The sequence below is a fragment of the Dermacentor albipictus genome, chromosome 5 (assembly GCF_038994185.2).
Source record: "Dermacentor albipictus isolate Rhodes 1998 colony chromosome 5, USDA_Dalb.pri_finalv2, whole genome shotgun sequence".
NCBI classification, from domain to species: domain Eukaryota; kingdom Metazoa; phylum Arthropoda; class Arachnida; order Ixodida; family Ixodidae; genus Dermacentor; species Dermacentor albipictus.
Genome location: NC_091825.1, coordinates 114,803,987 through 114,820,124, shown reverse-complemented (window position 1 = coordinate 114,820,124; position 16,138 = coordinate 114,803,987). Strand labels below are relative to the sequence as shown.

The following is a 16,138-nucleotide window of genomic DNA, read 5'->3' as shown; positions in this document are numbered from 1 at the left end:
GGAAGGCTTCACCACTGTATCGTCATTTGCCGGCGAAAAAGAAAACCCGCAAAGCACAGAACAACGCTGACGTCATCAGGGGCGAAGCTCCACTAATTAACGTTCGAAAATTAACACCGAGTCTAGCGGCGCGTGAGATGCGGGTGCGTTAGATTCTTTCCGCGAAACGCTCTCGTTAGGGCAGGCGAAACCTTATCGATCCGCGTTGAAGTGGTCCATTATACGGAGACTCCGAAACAAGTTTTATCGAGCGAAGCCTTCTTTGGCTCTATCTCTCTCTTTCATCCCCCCCCCCCCCCCTCGGTGCAATTTGCGTGGACGACATGTCTGGCCGAGTAAACTGGGGCGATCCCGGGGTGCTATCCTGGACGCTGTCGATTCCGCCATGTTGGCGTTTTCAGCCAATCAGAGGGGCCGCCGCAACCCCGTGGGCCAATCAGAGGGGACAAGATGGCGCATTCGGCAACGTGCCGGAATTTGAGAGTGCCGGAGACGGCGCAATCAAAGTTGACGACTCGGTCGTCAAATTCCGATGCGAGTGGACGATACGCGTGCTCGCGAGTTTAGTAATGCGGTTTGCAGCGCGGGCCGATGCCGAAGGGAACGCAACGTCACAGCACCCACACGCGCCTCGTAGCCCATGAACCATTATGCCTAACCAATAAGTGTCCCCAGCAGCACATCAGCAGGTCTACACCGCGAAGCTGTCCTTTGACATCAGCAAGACAGCATCACACTCCGATTACTTCTGAACAATTTCTGTTTGGATTGTAAATGATTTTGCTAGACTGCACTATATACTACACTATACAAACTGACTAACTTACTTAGTGAGCTATATATGTAGACTGATAGGCTGACTGGCTAAAATAACTGGAGTGGCTGGGCTAGGCGCAAAGACTAAACTGAGAGGCTGATCGACATGACTAGATTGGACTGGAGTGACCGGGCTAGGCAAGACTATAAGACAGCAACGAAGACAAGAATATAGACAAGAAGACAAGAATGGATCATAGACTGACTGAACGGCTGACATCATCGACCGATTCGTCGACATCGACATCACCGATCGAAGAAAGCTGGCCCCACCTGGTGGTGCCGCTGCTGCCACTCGTAGAGCGGCGCCAGCGCCAGCGTGGACTCGGACTGGGCGAGCGGCGGCAGCGTGGTGCCGTGGTGCGCGTACAGGCCCATGGTGGTGTAGATGCTCAGGTCGCGGGGCCCGTAGTTGCCGGCGCTCTTGGTGCGCCGGTGGCCCCGCGCCCAGTGGGGCTGCTGCTGGTGCTGCTGCTGGAGTGAGCCGTGCGGCGTGAAGTGCGAGTCGTCGCGGCTCATGAAGCACGGCGCCATCTTGGCGCTCAGGTCGAGGCAGCTGGACGTCATCGTGAGCGTCGTCGGGTGGGGGAAGCGGCGGGAAGGTACGGGAAACGGGGTTGAGGAGCGGAGGGAAGGGGAGGGGAGAGGGGGGGGCGGCCGCTCAGGGCCTAGTGCAGAGCCGCCGGCACGACTCCCGGCCTTCTCGTCTCAGGGCAGCCGCCGACGCGACCCGGCATGGCTGCGGCTGGCACCGCCGCCGCTGCCGTCTCTGCTGTAGTCTTCGGGTGCTGCGAGCTTCACGGCAACTGGTGGTAGAGAGAAAAAGAAAGAAACGGAGAAAGCATTGTGAATCGAGGAGTGTGCTAGCACACGGGCGATCAATAACCTGTGCGTAGTGCCTACATCACATTGTGATATAGCTACATGTAGCACGTGGCGAGGCGATTCACGAAAACCTCGAATTAGAGAAACACCGGTGAAAACAAACGAACGAGGAACATCCCTACCTATGTTGGGGGGTATTCATTCGGTGTAAGAGAATAAACAAAGGTACACATACTACAAAAGGTACAGCATTAACCAATGTTTACAAGTAGTAGTGATAATACCTGGCGCTCTTTGGCCACACCTAGCCCTTGAAACAATAAAATCCAACGATCATCATCAGTAGCGGCAGCACTAGTAACGTTTCGGCTCTTGTAAGTCAGTCGAACGATCATCGTTCCAATCTTTTGCTTTTCGCGGCGACACTCCGCAAAAACATAATCGACTGATAGAAGCCCTTAGATTATACCGGCCCAGATTTCCGATTTGGGCATGTTTCGAAAGAAACGCTAAATAAATCAGGGAAGATTCTAAAACTGAGGAATCAAATCGAGAAAATCGCGAGAGAAAGAGGCAAGTCAACTCAACAAGTGCACGTCTTTTTATTAGAGTGCCTGAATCAAACAACTGGATATACACTGTTCAGATATAGCGCGCGTATCCGGGCATTTGTAAACAAGCCTTCGGCGAAACACGTGAACGGATAGACTATTTTGGGTACATGTAATTCGTCCCCATTGTAAACGCAATCAGGAGGAGCAGGAGGAGGAGAAACTGGGGAGGGTTCAAAAACTGGATCACGCAGTGACCGCGCGCGCAGCTGTTGAGGACGTTGATCCGCTGGCTGCCGCAGAAGAGGTGACAGCGGAGCGAGCGATCTTAAACGGACACAAAAGAGCAAGAGTGAATTGTTATTTCAAAACTCGATTTTCTTTCATATCGCGGGAAAGGGCTGATTTCTCTCTCTCTCTCTCTCTCTCTCTCTCTATATATATATATATATATATATATATATATATATATATATATATATATATATATATATATATATATATATATATATATATATATATATATATATATAAAAGGAAAAGAACCCAAAACTAACCTATTTTGAATTTCGCACCGAAATATTCGCCCCGGTACGTCAGTGTGATGTGACATCACGGATTTCAACATATGTTTTCGTACCTGGGCCGGGGTTGTGGCGAAAGAAAAGTTCTCGAAACCTGCGGTCGAACCGTTGACTCCCTTTAGAGCACTGCGCAATCCTTCTTTGCAAGCGACTATAACTAAACTCGTGGAGACGCTGTCGAGAGAGAGAATAAAAATTTTTATTTGGTAAATGCAGCTTTGGAGAGGCGTCCTCATTCCAGAATGCCTTGAGCTCGGGCCACGTCCTGGGCCCTCGCAATAACAATAATAATATATGGGGTTTTACGTGCCAAAACCACTTTCTGATTATGAGGCACGCCGTAGTGGGGGACTCCGGAAATTTTGACCACCTGGGGTTCTTTAACGTGCACCTAAATCTAAGTACACGGGTGTTTTCGCATTTCGCCCCCATCGAAATGCGGCCGCCGTGGCCGGGATTCGATCCCGCGACCTCGTGCTCAGCAGCCTAACACCATAGCCACTGAGCAACCACGGCGGGTACCCTCGCAATCAGCCGTTCCTGATCCTCGAGGGCGGAGCTGGCCAAGGCTCTCTCCCAAAGCTCTATTACGTCACGGCGAGCTGCTGTACATGCTTAGGTGCGGCGTCGCCACACGTTACCTTATTTTCTTCGAAGTTGCCGACTTGCCAATCTACCCTATCACCGTAGGAAAAGCCGCTTCGCTATTGAAGAAGCGTAATTTGAGAACCCAACTTAATATTCCTTTTTTATGGTGTTCCTTTAAAGACTCTAGACCAGGTGAAACAGCCCCAATAAAGAGAACAAGGGACGGAGAGGAGGATCGAGAATAAGGCTGAAACGTCGACCCAAGCGGCGTCGACTGCGCAGGCAAAGCGGCACGAAGGAGGACAAGCTTTCGTCTCGGTTCCAGCAACAGGAGCATTACAACAAATGACGCGCGCAATCGGGTCGTTTCGGACTGGGAGGGCGCTCAATACAAAATTACGTCCAGAACGGGATCCGATAAGGAAAGAAAAGCTGGCTTACGGGGCGTCGTGCGCATTTGTGAGACATTGAACCAAACGCGCGGTGAAGAGAAAAAAAGAAGGGGGGAAAAGAAAGAAAGAAAAGCACTTTAATAACACGGGTGATTGCGAAACAGTGCTTCACGAAGGTTCGACGTTCAGCAAGAGAGCGAGAGAGAGAGAGAGAGAAATAGGACAAATCAAGGTTATACTACCACTGTGATTGTCCCAAGCAGTTTCTGGAACCTTGCTCAAACGAACGCGAACGGGCACAAAGGCCGAAGGAAAAGCTTCATAAGGCGTCATCTGACGGAATGAGTAGAAGACCATCCAGAAGCGCACATGTCTCTAAGTAGGCCAGTGTTATAAACGCGTTCGGAGAACTTAACGTCTTGTACTTCTAACGCTTTCGCCCCCCCCCCCCTCTTTTTTCCAATTTATTTTCAATCGAGTGGTCGTCGCTAACGTTAACAGGGTAATGCCAAGCGGACGGTTTACGCGCGTGCTGTCGGTATTCCAGTGGGGGAAAAACGGCGACGGATAGTTTTTATCGCTATAGTTGCTTATCCGGTCTTGACTTGGATACGTACCAAGTCGTGGCCTGTCATTTATCACGTTGCGCAGCAGCACATACGCAATATATATTGACATGAAATTTTCAACTACTGCTTTTTTGTCGTTGGCTAAATAAAGGTCATATGCTAGACCTTGAAACGCTAGCAAAAAGATACTTAAGCCGAAGAGAGCCATAGATAATTTATTATAATAGCTTTCCTGCGCACAAGTTTCCGTTTGGCTCACTAAGGTGCGCATGTGTCATGGCGACAACACGACGAAGGCTTCTCTATAGAAGGACGATGATTGATGATCGCTAACAGCATCCCTTTGAAATGGGACGGCAACAAATAGTCACCTAGCCCTTGTGAGCTACTCACGTGTTGCCGTTGTGTTATATAGCATCCTGCCTATATCTGCATTACCTCTTAGTTGCCTACGTCTGTGACCCTACCATCCCGGTGCATTCCCCGCTGTATGTGTCTTTTTTTTTTTTTCGGCCAATACTCTGCACGTATCTTGTTTCACTCACCCGCTGAACAACTAACGGTACCATCAACCCCAGTGATTCCGGCAGGAGGACGTTCCATGCGGTTCAGCCTGAGTGAATACCTGGCATTTCACTACGATTTCCTGGTTCGTCGCAGAATTTTCGCTGCAGAAGACACATGGATGGATGGAGGGATGGATGTATGTTAGGAGCGTCCCCTCTGGAACGAAGCGGTGGGTTGCGCCACCAACACTGGATGGACGGATGGAAGGTATAGGAGCGTCCCCTTTGAAACGGGGTGATGGCAGTTGCCACCATGCTCATCTTTTTATTTTTGGTTAACTGTGTTGTAAGTTACTAAAATTCGCCATTTTCTTTACATATGTCTTCCTACACTTTTAACCTTATGTCACCTCTCTGCTTTTGAGCCACCAATCCTCCAATCGCTTTTTGCTAATTTCCACCGCATATATATTTACATGACTATTGTTATCTCTGAACCCCAGGGCCTCAGAAAGCGTGACTGTGCCCGCATCGACATCGGGATGGATACCATCACATTTTAGTATGTAGTGTTGTATTGTTTCTACAGATTTAACATTCTCTCTTTCGCGGGGCGACGTCTGGCGGACGCGCCGTGAACTAGCGAACGGACAGCTACACGATGTGTCCCTTCCAGATGAAAGGAGCCGGTGGTCCTCCCGTGTCTGCGTCTTTACTCTGCGGCAAACACGCGGAGTGCGCAAGCCTTCAATGAAATCGCCTTCCACTGTTCCGTGTGTTCTCAACTTTTGATTGCGCGACAGCGCCGACGCCCGAGCGTGCATCTACGCTCCGCATTTTATAAACGCGTGTGACATACGCGGATAAGCACCATGTAACCCAAGAAACCCCTTGGCGGCGATAAAGTGCCGGACGACGGCCATGAGCAGATCATCCTTCCCTTATGCCGTAACACTTTGGAACGCACTCTCGGATTGTTTCGTGCACGAACCGCAAAACGTTTCGGGAAAAAACTAAACGATTTTGACAATGGCAACGTTACCGCCAAAATACCACACTCGTCTCATTTATTGATTTATCGCCTGGTTGGTATTGTTTATATGGTCCGTCATCTTTCTTTCTTTTTTGCAATTTTCTCTTTTCTGTACCTATTACAATCAATGTACGCTTTCTTATTGTTACTTTTTTATGAAGCTGTGCAACACTGATGTACTCCCCCCCCCCCTCCCCCTTATGTAATGCCTTCGGGCCCTTAAGGTTGAATAAATGAAATGAAATGAAAGGTTTGGAGGAAACCAAACCCTGAGCGATCAGAACAAGAAGAAACAGAATGGGCGTCTCGTCCTGAATGGCACCGGGGCCGTAATTGAAGCCATTGTTCTCCACAACAACCGTCTCGCCTTTCGCGCTCATACGTCATGCACACACATAAAGCATAGCATAGGGGCGGCAGCGCGTGCTTTTGCACGAACGCCGCAGATCCGCGCACCGGAATTTACGGCGTCGTTTTGGCTTCCGGGATCGCTCGCATGCATGCGTGCGCCGAATGGGATGGGGCGGCATATAGTACGAACGTAAAAAAGCCTACGAGGACAACCCCTCCTCCCCCCCCCCCCCCCCGCACACACACCCCCGCCCATGAGCGGGGTTTCCGTGTACACAAAAGCCGCTTCCTGTCGTCGGACGTCCGTAAATAAACTCTGGCAGAGAATAACGGGCAATAAGAAAACAAAAAAGGGAATGTCACATGAGATATATATACCGTCGTCTATTTGCGGAATCGGCGACGAATGGGCGAAGGACGCCGGGAGTCCATTGTGTTTCGCGCGTGAAGGCTTTTTCTGGGGTTGCGGTGTTATGCCGTCGCGCATAGGGTGCGGCTGGCCAACGGCTATGGGAAGCCGTCGCGAGTCGTTGGAGTGTGGGGAGGAGGCGCTTCATTCACTGGCCCGAAGTAGGGCGCGTTACGCGCGCGTTGACGCACTTTCGTGATCGACGGTGGAAGCTGACCAGAGAGCCCAAAGAACGCCGCACACTTTCGCTCTAATGGGAAGAGGAACTTCAGAATAGGCTGAACGTTACCTTTAAGCACACACAACGTTGACAAAAAAAAAAAAAAAAAAAATGCGGCACGTGCCTCATTTCCTTTTCCGCAAACATTAAGTCTGCCCAAGCAGACGAAATGCAGACGAAAAGCAGACGAAAAGCACACCTTTCAAAAAGGTGTGCTTGGGGCCTTCGAAATCATTCGCTATACAGGTCACTTCGTTGTAAAGGTGGCGAACCGCACAGCTCAACCATAGAACCGGGACAGCATTACTTTATTCCGTTATGCAAGTCATTTCGTTGCACAGGTGTTCCTTGTAAAGACGCTCGACTGTACTGCGCAACGATACCTGTACGGTGTACCGCATGGCAACGCCTGCGCCCTTTCATGTGTGCTGGGAGTATACCCGGATGTGAACAGTACAACAACGTTCATTGACGAAAGTCCACCGGGGACATGAGCTCTGCATTTACGTTCAGCAGACACCGAGCGCGAGCGACTACTACGCGCGAACCATTCGCGATGCCTTTAGAACGGATGCTCGTCTCCTTCCTTATACAACAGGTATACTGTAGAGCATCGCTCAATGTAAAACGTGAAATCGCCGCCCAAAAACGCCAACAGCTAGACCTACGGTGTTCTAAGCCGAAGACGGCCCGCTGTGGATCAGGTGTATACCGTACCGTGATTCGATCCGGTCGGAATGAACAAAGTGTAGCTTTCGGTAAAGTTAGTTCTTGTGCCACGACGATATGATGACGACAGTTTCTAGGCACGTTACTAGACGGGAACATCGACGGCCGGAAGAACGTGTTCCCGCTTTCTTTGCAAAGAAAAAAAAAATGCGAGAGCAAGAAATGCGAGAGCAAGAAACAAGCTCGCTTCTCCTCGCAAGGCCTCTTAATGCAGAGAAGCCAGCTTTCCCGAACGGTCTTTACATGGACTTTCGCTCTGGCGTAGAGACGTCATATTCGACTGCGTTGACGTTCGAATACGCAGGCCCTCTGCTACCGGTACAATTTGGTTGTCCTCCTGTGAAATGCTCAAAACAGCAGATTGAAAAAAACAGACGCAGAAGAAGCGTTTCTGCGAGGATCGAGTGCTATCGGACAACACAACTTCTCAGGCCAGAAGAAAGGAGGGCGCGAATCAGAACGACTGGCATGGATACCCAGCACATATGGCTTTCGCGTCCATAAGCCATGACATCACCGGCGTTTGCCTCAGATCAATACGCAAAACGCTGTCCATTCAAGCTTGTCATTTCGAAATTAAAAATAAAGGACAAATGCGCACACAGTACAGCATCGTACAGCACACAGTACAGCAATCCGGTACAGCATCGCGCAACAGGCCAGATGCAACCAGAAACGCTTGTTCCCGGACCTCCCGCGTATAATCACTGGAACAACGCCCAACGAAAGCACACGGGTCTTCCCGTTTCGCCATTAACGCCTTCTCAAGGTTACCAGAGCAACAGTGGAGCGGCGGCTGGTCGACTTTGTAAAGGTCGCCACTATATAGGGTCTTTCAAAACCTTTTTTTTAACGGAACTTCCCGCTAGTTGGAGGTTCGAGCCTAATTCGAAGCCATGGCAACAAAGACAAGCGGTATATATGCGCGGCGAGAACGGAGCGTTCTTTCTCTCGCTTGACGACCCCCATCGCGCGCATCATCAATCGTGCCCGCACGCGCTTGCATTCACGCGCCAACGTCCTCGCACTCTTTCAACCACTTCAAAACGCAATTTCATCTAGCGGAACGCGCCCTCACTGGAGGCAACGAAAAAAAAAAAAAAGCTGCGCCGAAGATGACGGGCAAATAGGAGAGAAGCTCGCGCTCGCGTCTTTCATGCGGGAGGCTTCAAGCAAGCCAGCAGCAGACTTTAAAACATCGATCGAAGCACGCACGCGAATAATAAGCGAAATGTTGTAAAGGCCACCGAGTCTTGCCGATAAGTATAGGCACAGGCTGAACGCGCCCGCCGCGGCGTCTCCTTTGATGGCCTCTTCATGAGCGCCGCGCGACCGTTGAGCAAGAAAGGAGGGCATTGCGCAATTCTCCACGAAGATTGGAATGGGTGCTGCCGGCACGCGTGTGCACATTAGACGCGTTCGGCGTATTTCTGCTATTCTTAGACTCTGCCTCCTGCCTCCTAATAAAAACACGCGCATAAAAACAAGAACCACTCTGGTCTCGAAGCACGAGCCTTCCCCAGCTGCCCGACTTCGAAGTTGCGTAAATGCATATTTCTGTCCCGTGCGTCATCGCATTGCTTTTCAGTTGCCTTTGAAACCTTCCCCGTGTCATTCATTCATTCATTCATTCATTCATTCATTCATTCATTCATTCATTCATTCATTCATTCATTCATTCACTCATTCATTCATCCATCCATTCATCCATTCATCCATCCATCCATCCATCCATTCATTCATTCATTCATTCATTAATTCATTGGCCTGCTGACTTAAAGATACGAGTACTAATTCAATCACTTTGATATTTCCTTTCACTTACAAAGAATACGATATCACGTCAGAAGCGGCAACTACATGGACCATATTCGCAACACATTTTCAGCGTACAGCGTTTCCCGGCGTCGGCGTGTCGACGTCCCGCTGCGCAAGATTTCGGCTAATTATTGTTTCGTGTGGTGACCGAGAGACACCGTGGCACACAATCCAGCCACGATGACCGCGTAACTGTAACCACGTGTCCTCAGAAAACATTGCGCAGGCGCCGGGCGACACCAACGCCTCAAGTACGCCGTAGATACGCGGTCAATGCGCCGCAAGTACGCTCCATGCGGTTGCCGCTTCACGCCGAGGGGTCCCGAGATTCACGCCGATTCTCCTTGGGCGATGAGATTCACACGCAGCGGGCGACGTTGCGCGAGTGTAACGAACCCCCAAATGGTGCAACCGTTTTTTGTTACTGCCCACCAGGGCACCTCTTAATCGCTCCACTTTGCTCTGTACTTTCCGAACTTTTCCAAGAGCGATAAGAAAGGCGCACGCGCCGCAGCAACATCAAGAAGACAGGGTAAAAAACAAAGTTACGCGACACTTATCCGATCAATACGTCTCATTTCCAATCGCCTTTTCAGCTGCCCCCTGTCGGACCCGCCGATAATGGTGGAACCGCAAACAGTGCCGGCCAATATCGATCGAATCCTACACAGCGAAAGCGTGTCGCCACATATACGCAAGCCTACTACACAGTAGGGACTCGTTGCCATTGTGTAGGGTAGACGACTGCTCCGTTGCACCGTAGATATGTGCACCCAAGCTAAGTGCATCCGGAGATACGGCTTGCGGGGGAGTTCCCTAGAGGGCGCGACCGCGTGACGCAAACGAAAGGGGCCGCTCGGCGCGGCTGAGGTTGATTGACGATCGCTTAAGCGAGACCAGATCCCCCCACGCGCCGCGTCAACAGGGGGCCGCCGCCCGGCACCCGCTTGAAGGCATCGCGGTAGAGCCGGAGGTTGAATAACCCCGCGCGCCCAAGGTCTGGGGCGATCGAAATGAAAGAGAAAGAACACGCGCACACAAAGCTTGACAATGACCTCCTTGTCTGCACGAAGTGGCTTCATTGTGAAACGCCGGCCCAGGCGTTTGTCTTGGCGTAAGATAGGTAAAGGTCTGTCTATGAAAACAACTGCATACTGTCTATTGTCAATGCGTCTATTAGAACAGTTTCATGAGGCTAGTTCAGTTCATGTTACTTCTTAACTAAAGTACTCGAAGCTACAGGAGATATCACGCGTCGCTCGGGCAAAGAGCCTATGTCTCTCTGTAGTTGCGTGCGAGGTCGTGCATTCGATTTCTGCCTGCCGCAGCCGCATTCCAAGGAAGAAAAAATGCAGGAATTGCCGCGCACAAACGAATACGCAGTGTTACGTTCGACCTGCGAAGGCTGGCGATCTTCGGGGAAGCGACAGTCCCCAACCGAACGGCGCCACCATGTCTACTGCGGTGACTCGCTTTGAAAGGACGAAGATACGACAGTCCCCAGCCCGTCGGCGCTGCCATGTCCAGGCGCAGTCGGCGGACCAAGTATTGTTAGTGGATTCGCCGTCATCGTCACGGTTTGTTTGAAGCGGTGGAACTCCTAGAAGGTTTTTTACGGCGCCGTCTCACGGGTCTTAGAAGTCGTCAGTCAATGGACAGACGCGGCGGCCAGCCTGCTCAGGGCAAGACCCGTGTCTGCGGGAACCCTCTCACATCGGTGTGGTTAGTGAAACCTGCGCAGAAGTGAGTGTGTAAACCCTCCCCCTCAAAGGCGCGTCGGTTACGACGACTTTGGACGCTCCGAATTGGTCGACGGTTGAACGGCCGCTTCCCCTCACTGAGGGATCTAGGGAGGACAGAGTGTTTATAAGCAGCCGTGGCGCGGCTGCTGAGTGTGCATTCTTCGTTCAGTCATGCTAGACTGATGAACTGCAACGTTCTCATGTAGGTACTGTAAAATAAATCCCATATTCCTCGTTCTCGATGAGAACAAGTGTCTCCTTTCAACAACGTCCTCAACGTCCAAGACGGCATGAGCCAGCTACCATCTATTTCATGCCCGACCCCAACCATTACAGCAGCCCTCAACTACGCCTTGATATAGCTCAGGCGTCGCGCATTGGGACGCCATACCCGCACAAGCACTAGAAGCCCGACCAACGTTGGCCAAACATCGCACTACGTTCGTACATGACAGCAGGGCCTACAGGCTGGCCCTGCTGTCAGTGATACATGGCACCTCGTGAATTAACAACAAATCGTAGAATGTATAGCATTTGCATAGGTGGGAAGGGGAAGCAACCCAGAAAGTTGACGGAAATGTGTGATCAATGTTCTCAACAATAATTCATCGAACACGGCTAGCTAGGCCACCAACGTTGGGCCAAAACTGGGACACTGTAAGAAGAAATTGGCAGCAACATCGGCCCGATAGTGGCATGTGACGGAAGCGCTAACCACTCCAATGTTGGCTGTTTTCTGTAGCCAATACTTCAACACGCGACCACCGTCAGCGCACGTCCGGCATTGAGACTAACATTCAGATAGCTGCACGGTAACTGCGACAGAAGCATCACACTACCAGTTATATAAGAGTACCACACCGGATATGATAATACAGGGCACACATCAGAAAAAGGAAAGAAGAACCGAAAACGACATTCCTGCAGCGTTCGGTTACGATACACACGCGCAAAGTGAGTGATACGTGGTGCACGACAAAACGATGCGGACTTCGCTAACTGAAACAAAAAATTAAGAAAACAACGCACCCACACAAGGCGTAAACTTGGGTATATACACGCTAGCAACCGCCAGGAGGCCGGATGTGAGAAAAATAAAAATAAATAAGCGAAGCGCGAGTTAACGACTACCGGCGACGCGACGTTAATGATGCTCACATGGCTTCCGATGCTGCTTCGGAGACACGATAACAGCGTGCTACGCGGTGACGTCGTGCCGGAGCTTATAACACACCTGCCGCAGCGGCAGGTATATAATAACAGCAATCACAGAGAGGATGACAAAAGAACCGTCGTTCCAGTCCGACGGCCACGCACCTAAAATACACACATGAGGGAACTGCGCATGCTCTTCTGACCACCGCGGCCGTGGTTGCTTTTCTTCCCTCCTCGTCCTTGCTTTTTCGTTGGCTCAATCGTAGTCATGAAGTGGGCGACCCTGACAAACAATAGGTATCTGGAAAGTTTTCGTTGTGGTTTGAGTGGCGCGACAACTCACGTTTCTTTTTTCGTTTTTTTTTATTGTGCATGCGTGCGCGTGTTTTACGGTTGTTCGAAGAAGGAAGGAAGAGGAAATCTGCCTAGCCGACGGCTGACACCCGAACACCGGCCGCCAGAGGGGGCAGGGTAACGGTGTAGTAAGTGGTCGGAATAGCAAAGCACGGTTAGAGTCACGGCTCAGTCTGTTGCTATCCCTATACGAAAGGATTGGACGAAAAATATTATAATGAAAAAGAACTGCCAAGAGAACGACGCCAGAAATAACACCGAAATGTGACCGAGACGGATGCGCCACCATTGAGAACACGACAAAAAAAGAAAACAGAATCGCAAAGCAGCGGGTGCGCTGCGTGGCATTTCATGCTAGTACTACATTGTGTGAAGGCAACTATCAAACCAGGAGGCGGCCATTTTCGCGCCCAAGTGCACCATTCCAAAGAAAGAATTCCGAGCCTGCACATGAGATTGTTTTGATAACCGCCTTTAAGAAATCACGCATCATCGTACGCTTGGGTGGACAGGGCTGACCTGTAGAACTCAGTAACTCTCTTTCGCTCTCGTCTTCGATAACATCATGATGTCGAAGATCCGAATACGCTTCCTCAAAACGAAAGTTCCACTGAGTTAGGAGACGGATAGGGAGATTGCAAACATCGGTAAGGAAAACTAAGGAACTTTAGAATCGCGTTTCGACTTCCACTTTAGCACGACTTTAGCACGAACCATAGCAAAGCAATTGTCTGGTGCCCAGAATATATCTTCCTTTAGCAAGGACACCTTGTAGAAGTACCAGAGGCAGAGTTGAAGATAGTGAAAGAAGGACGGTTTGCGTGTTCTGGACACGACAGGCCCATCATTCACAGTTTACCGCTTGTTCGTACTGCCAACCATTGAAAAAAGAAAGAAGAAGAAGAAGGAACTGCCGAAATGAACGGACGCAAGCGCAAGCGCAAGGAGCGAAAGATGCGTTCATTCAGAAACGAGAACACAGCAGCCGGCTATGCTTCAATATATAAGCCTCGTAGCAAAGTACTCGCAGTAGAAGAAAATGAAGTAAGAAAGCCAAGACGGCACAAAAAAAATCAACACCACACGCACCATGCACTACATAAGTACGTGCGCAGAAGTGCCGCACGGCTAATTTTTCGAAGCCGTGGGCTCGTCAAGCCGCCGAAGAGCAGCTTTTGTCCGCCGCTCTTGTGTCTGTTTGTTCAAACAGACGAAATAAAGTTATTGATTGGCTGACTGAATCTGGGCCGTATGTCTGACCAACTGCGAATATGTAGATGCGCATATGTAGATGCGCTCAGACGACCTCAAGGTCCCGTTAGCTACTCTGACACTTACACGCAATCACGAATAATAACCCAGAGCTTCCACACATCGTAGAAGTCGATGAACTCTACCGCGGCGATAATTTCCCCATCCACGGTGCTTTCATTTGTCTCCTAGCACTTTCACTCCTCCAGCATCTGCTTCGAAAGAAAACCTCACGGGCAGCGGCAGCTGCGCCCGACAGCCTCGTCACCGGCATGCGGTCTCTCTTCTAAAGAACCGTCTTGCGCAGTAGGGCGAGCGACCTTGGCTTCGAGCACGAGTTTGGCACCATATCTCCCGAGCTCAGATAGAATATCTCATCAGGGGAGCGAAGATAGATAGATAGATAGATAGATAGATAGATAGATAGATAGATAGATAGATAGATAGATAGATAGATAGATAGATAGATAGATAGATAGATAGATAGATAGATAGATAGATAGATAGATAGGCGCGTATAGCAAGGAGGAAAGAATGGAAGAGCCACCAAAACCTGCCAGCAAGAGGATATATATATATATATATATATATATATATATATATATTGAGCGTGTGTGTGTGTGTGAGTGTGTGTGTGGAGAGAGAGAGAGAGAAATAATACTTCACTGACAAATTCGACGAGGATGCGGCGGAGAGCGGAGGAAGACAGCGACGAAGTGAAGAGGAAGGAACCCGGGGCCGCAAGTGTGCATAGCGAAGCAGAAATAGTGGAAGAAAGAATGCGCGATGACCCAGTGCTCTTCACGGGGGCCAAGAGCACCGGCGCACGGCGGTGAAGCCTGCTTTTCCTCCTTTCGTCCATATAGCAGCACGAGCTGACTGGCAGCGCTCGAAGAGACGCGCGATCGATAGAGGAACGTCACGGCCTGTCTCGCTCCCCTCCCCCTTCTCCCCGCCCGCCTTCTCTTCACGATGGTGTCCACCATACTGCCGCTCTTCGGCGGAGTTCCTTCGGAACGTTGTTTGTGTTCGGAGCCCGGTGTTCTTCTTCTCGGACGAGTGAATCGAGCATGTGTCAACTTATTGGTTGGCACACGTTGGAAAGATGCAACTAAAAGAGCCAGAACGACAATTAAGTAAGAAAAGGACCTTTGAAGGCGGTGGACAAATGTTTGTTTGTCTCTTTCTACTTAAAGGTACGATATCCCCCTCATGTTCGATGCCATCCCGGGAACATATCGTTATTCCTCGCCGCGGCGGCTTAGCGGCTATGGTGCTGCGCTGCTAAGCAGGCGAGGTAGCGGGATCGAATCCCGACAGCGGCGGCCGCATTTCGATAAAGGCGAAATGCAAAAAAAAAAACCGCCTGTGTCCTGTGCACAGGGGTCACGTCAAACATTCCCTGGTGGTCAAAATTAATCCGAGGTCCCCCACTATACGGCGTGCCTCATTAGTCAAACCGTGGTTTTGGCACGTAAAACCCCCGAATTCCAAACATCTCGTTACCATCACAACCATCTCGGAACCTACAGCATCCTTTTCTTTTTCTTTCTTTTGTCTCCCCATTCGGCTTGTTGCGCATATACGGCACTCGGCGAGGCCGTGGTACTCGCGCGTTCTTTTGGTCTAGACTCTAGGCGATGTACAACTTGTGGGACGAAGTTTTGCGAATACATCCCAGTTCGAATCGAGCGCGTACGTGAAATAAAAGATGATCCGAGGGTGCGCGTCACTTGTCGGTGTCCCCTCTACCCGGTTGCTATACGCTAGCTTATATGCGGCCGAAATGCCGTACCGTATACACAACTCGCCAAAAAGCGCCACCTCGTTGCGCGTCGGCGGGGAGACTCCCGACACAATAGGCGCGCGTAGAAAACGACAACAATCCACGCGGCGATTCCCGTACGCACGCCAAGTTGCAGCAACCTCAAAGGACTATACGGAGTGGCGGAGGTGGGGGGGGGGGGGGGGGAGGGGGTAGGGGCGAAAAGGAACACGAACTACCCGTCACGAATTCTCTATCGGCACCCGCGCGCGCTCGGTTGAATCCGTTAAGGATGGCCCATTGTTCCACAATGGCGCGTCTCTCCCTTGCAGCGCGGTGCCGTCCGGATTAAAGCCATTCCGGGTGCCGCGACGATGGAACTGACACCTGGCGAAATGGGTCTCGGCGACGGTGGTGGGTCGCAGAGGCACCGGCGGCTGGGACGCGAAGAGGCGGCTGTTTTGCCATGCGAGAGCGTGG

The 16,138-nt window shown here is 50.7% G+C and overlaps 1 protein-coding gene across 4 annotated transcripts in view; it reads right to left on the bottom strand.

Annotated features, from left to right (window-relative positions):
• The window catches only part of Oatp30B (Organic anion transporting polypeptide 30B), a 341,602-nt gene that overhangs the window by 44,595 nt on the left and 280,869 nt on the right, over nucleotides 1-16,138 (bottom strand). For all 4 annotated transcript variants that reach the window (XM_065454801.2, XM_065454804.2, XM_065454802.2 and 1 more), the window contains one exon: nucleotides 1,090-1,622. In XM_065454801.2, coding sequence (XP_065310873.1) covers nucleotides 1,090-1,383 — 294 coding nt within the window. In that variant the 5' untranslated portion in view covers nucleotides 1,384-1,622. The remainder of the gene's footprint in view (nucleotides 1-1,089; nucleotides 1,623-16,138) is intronic.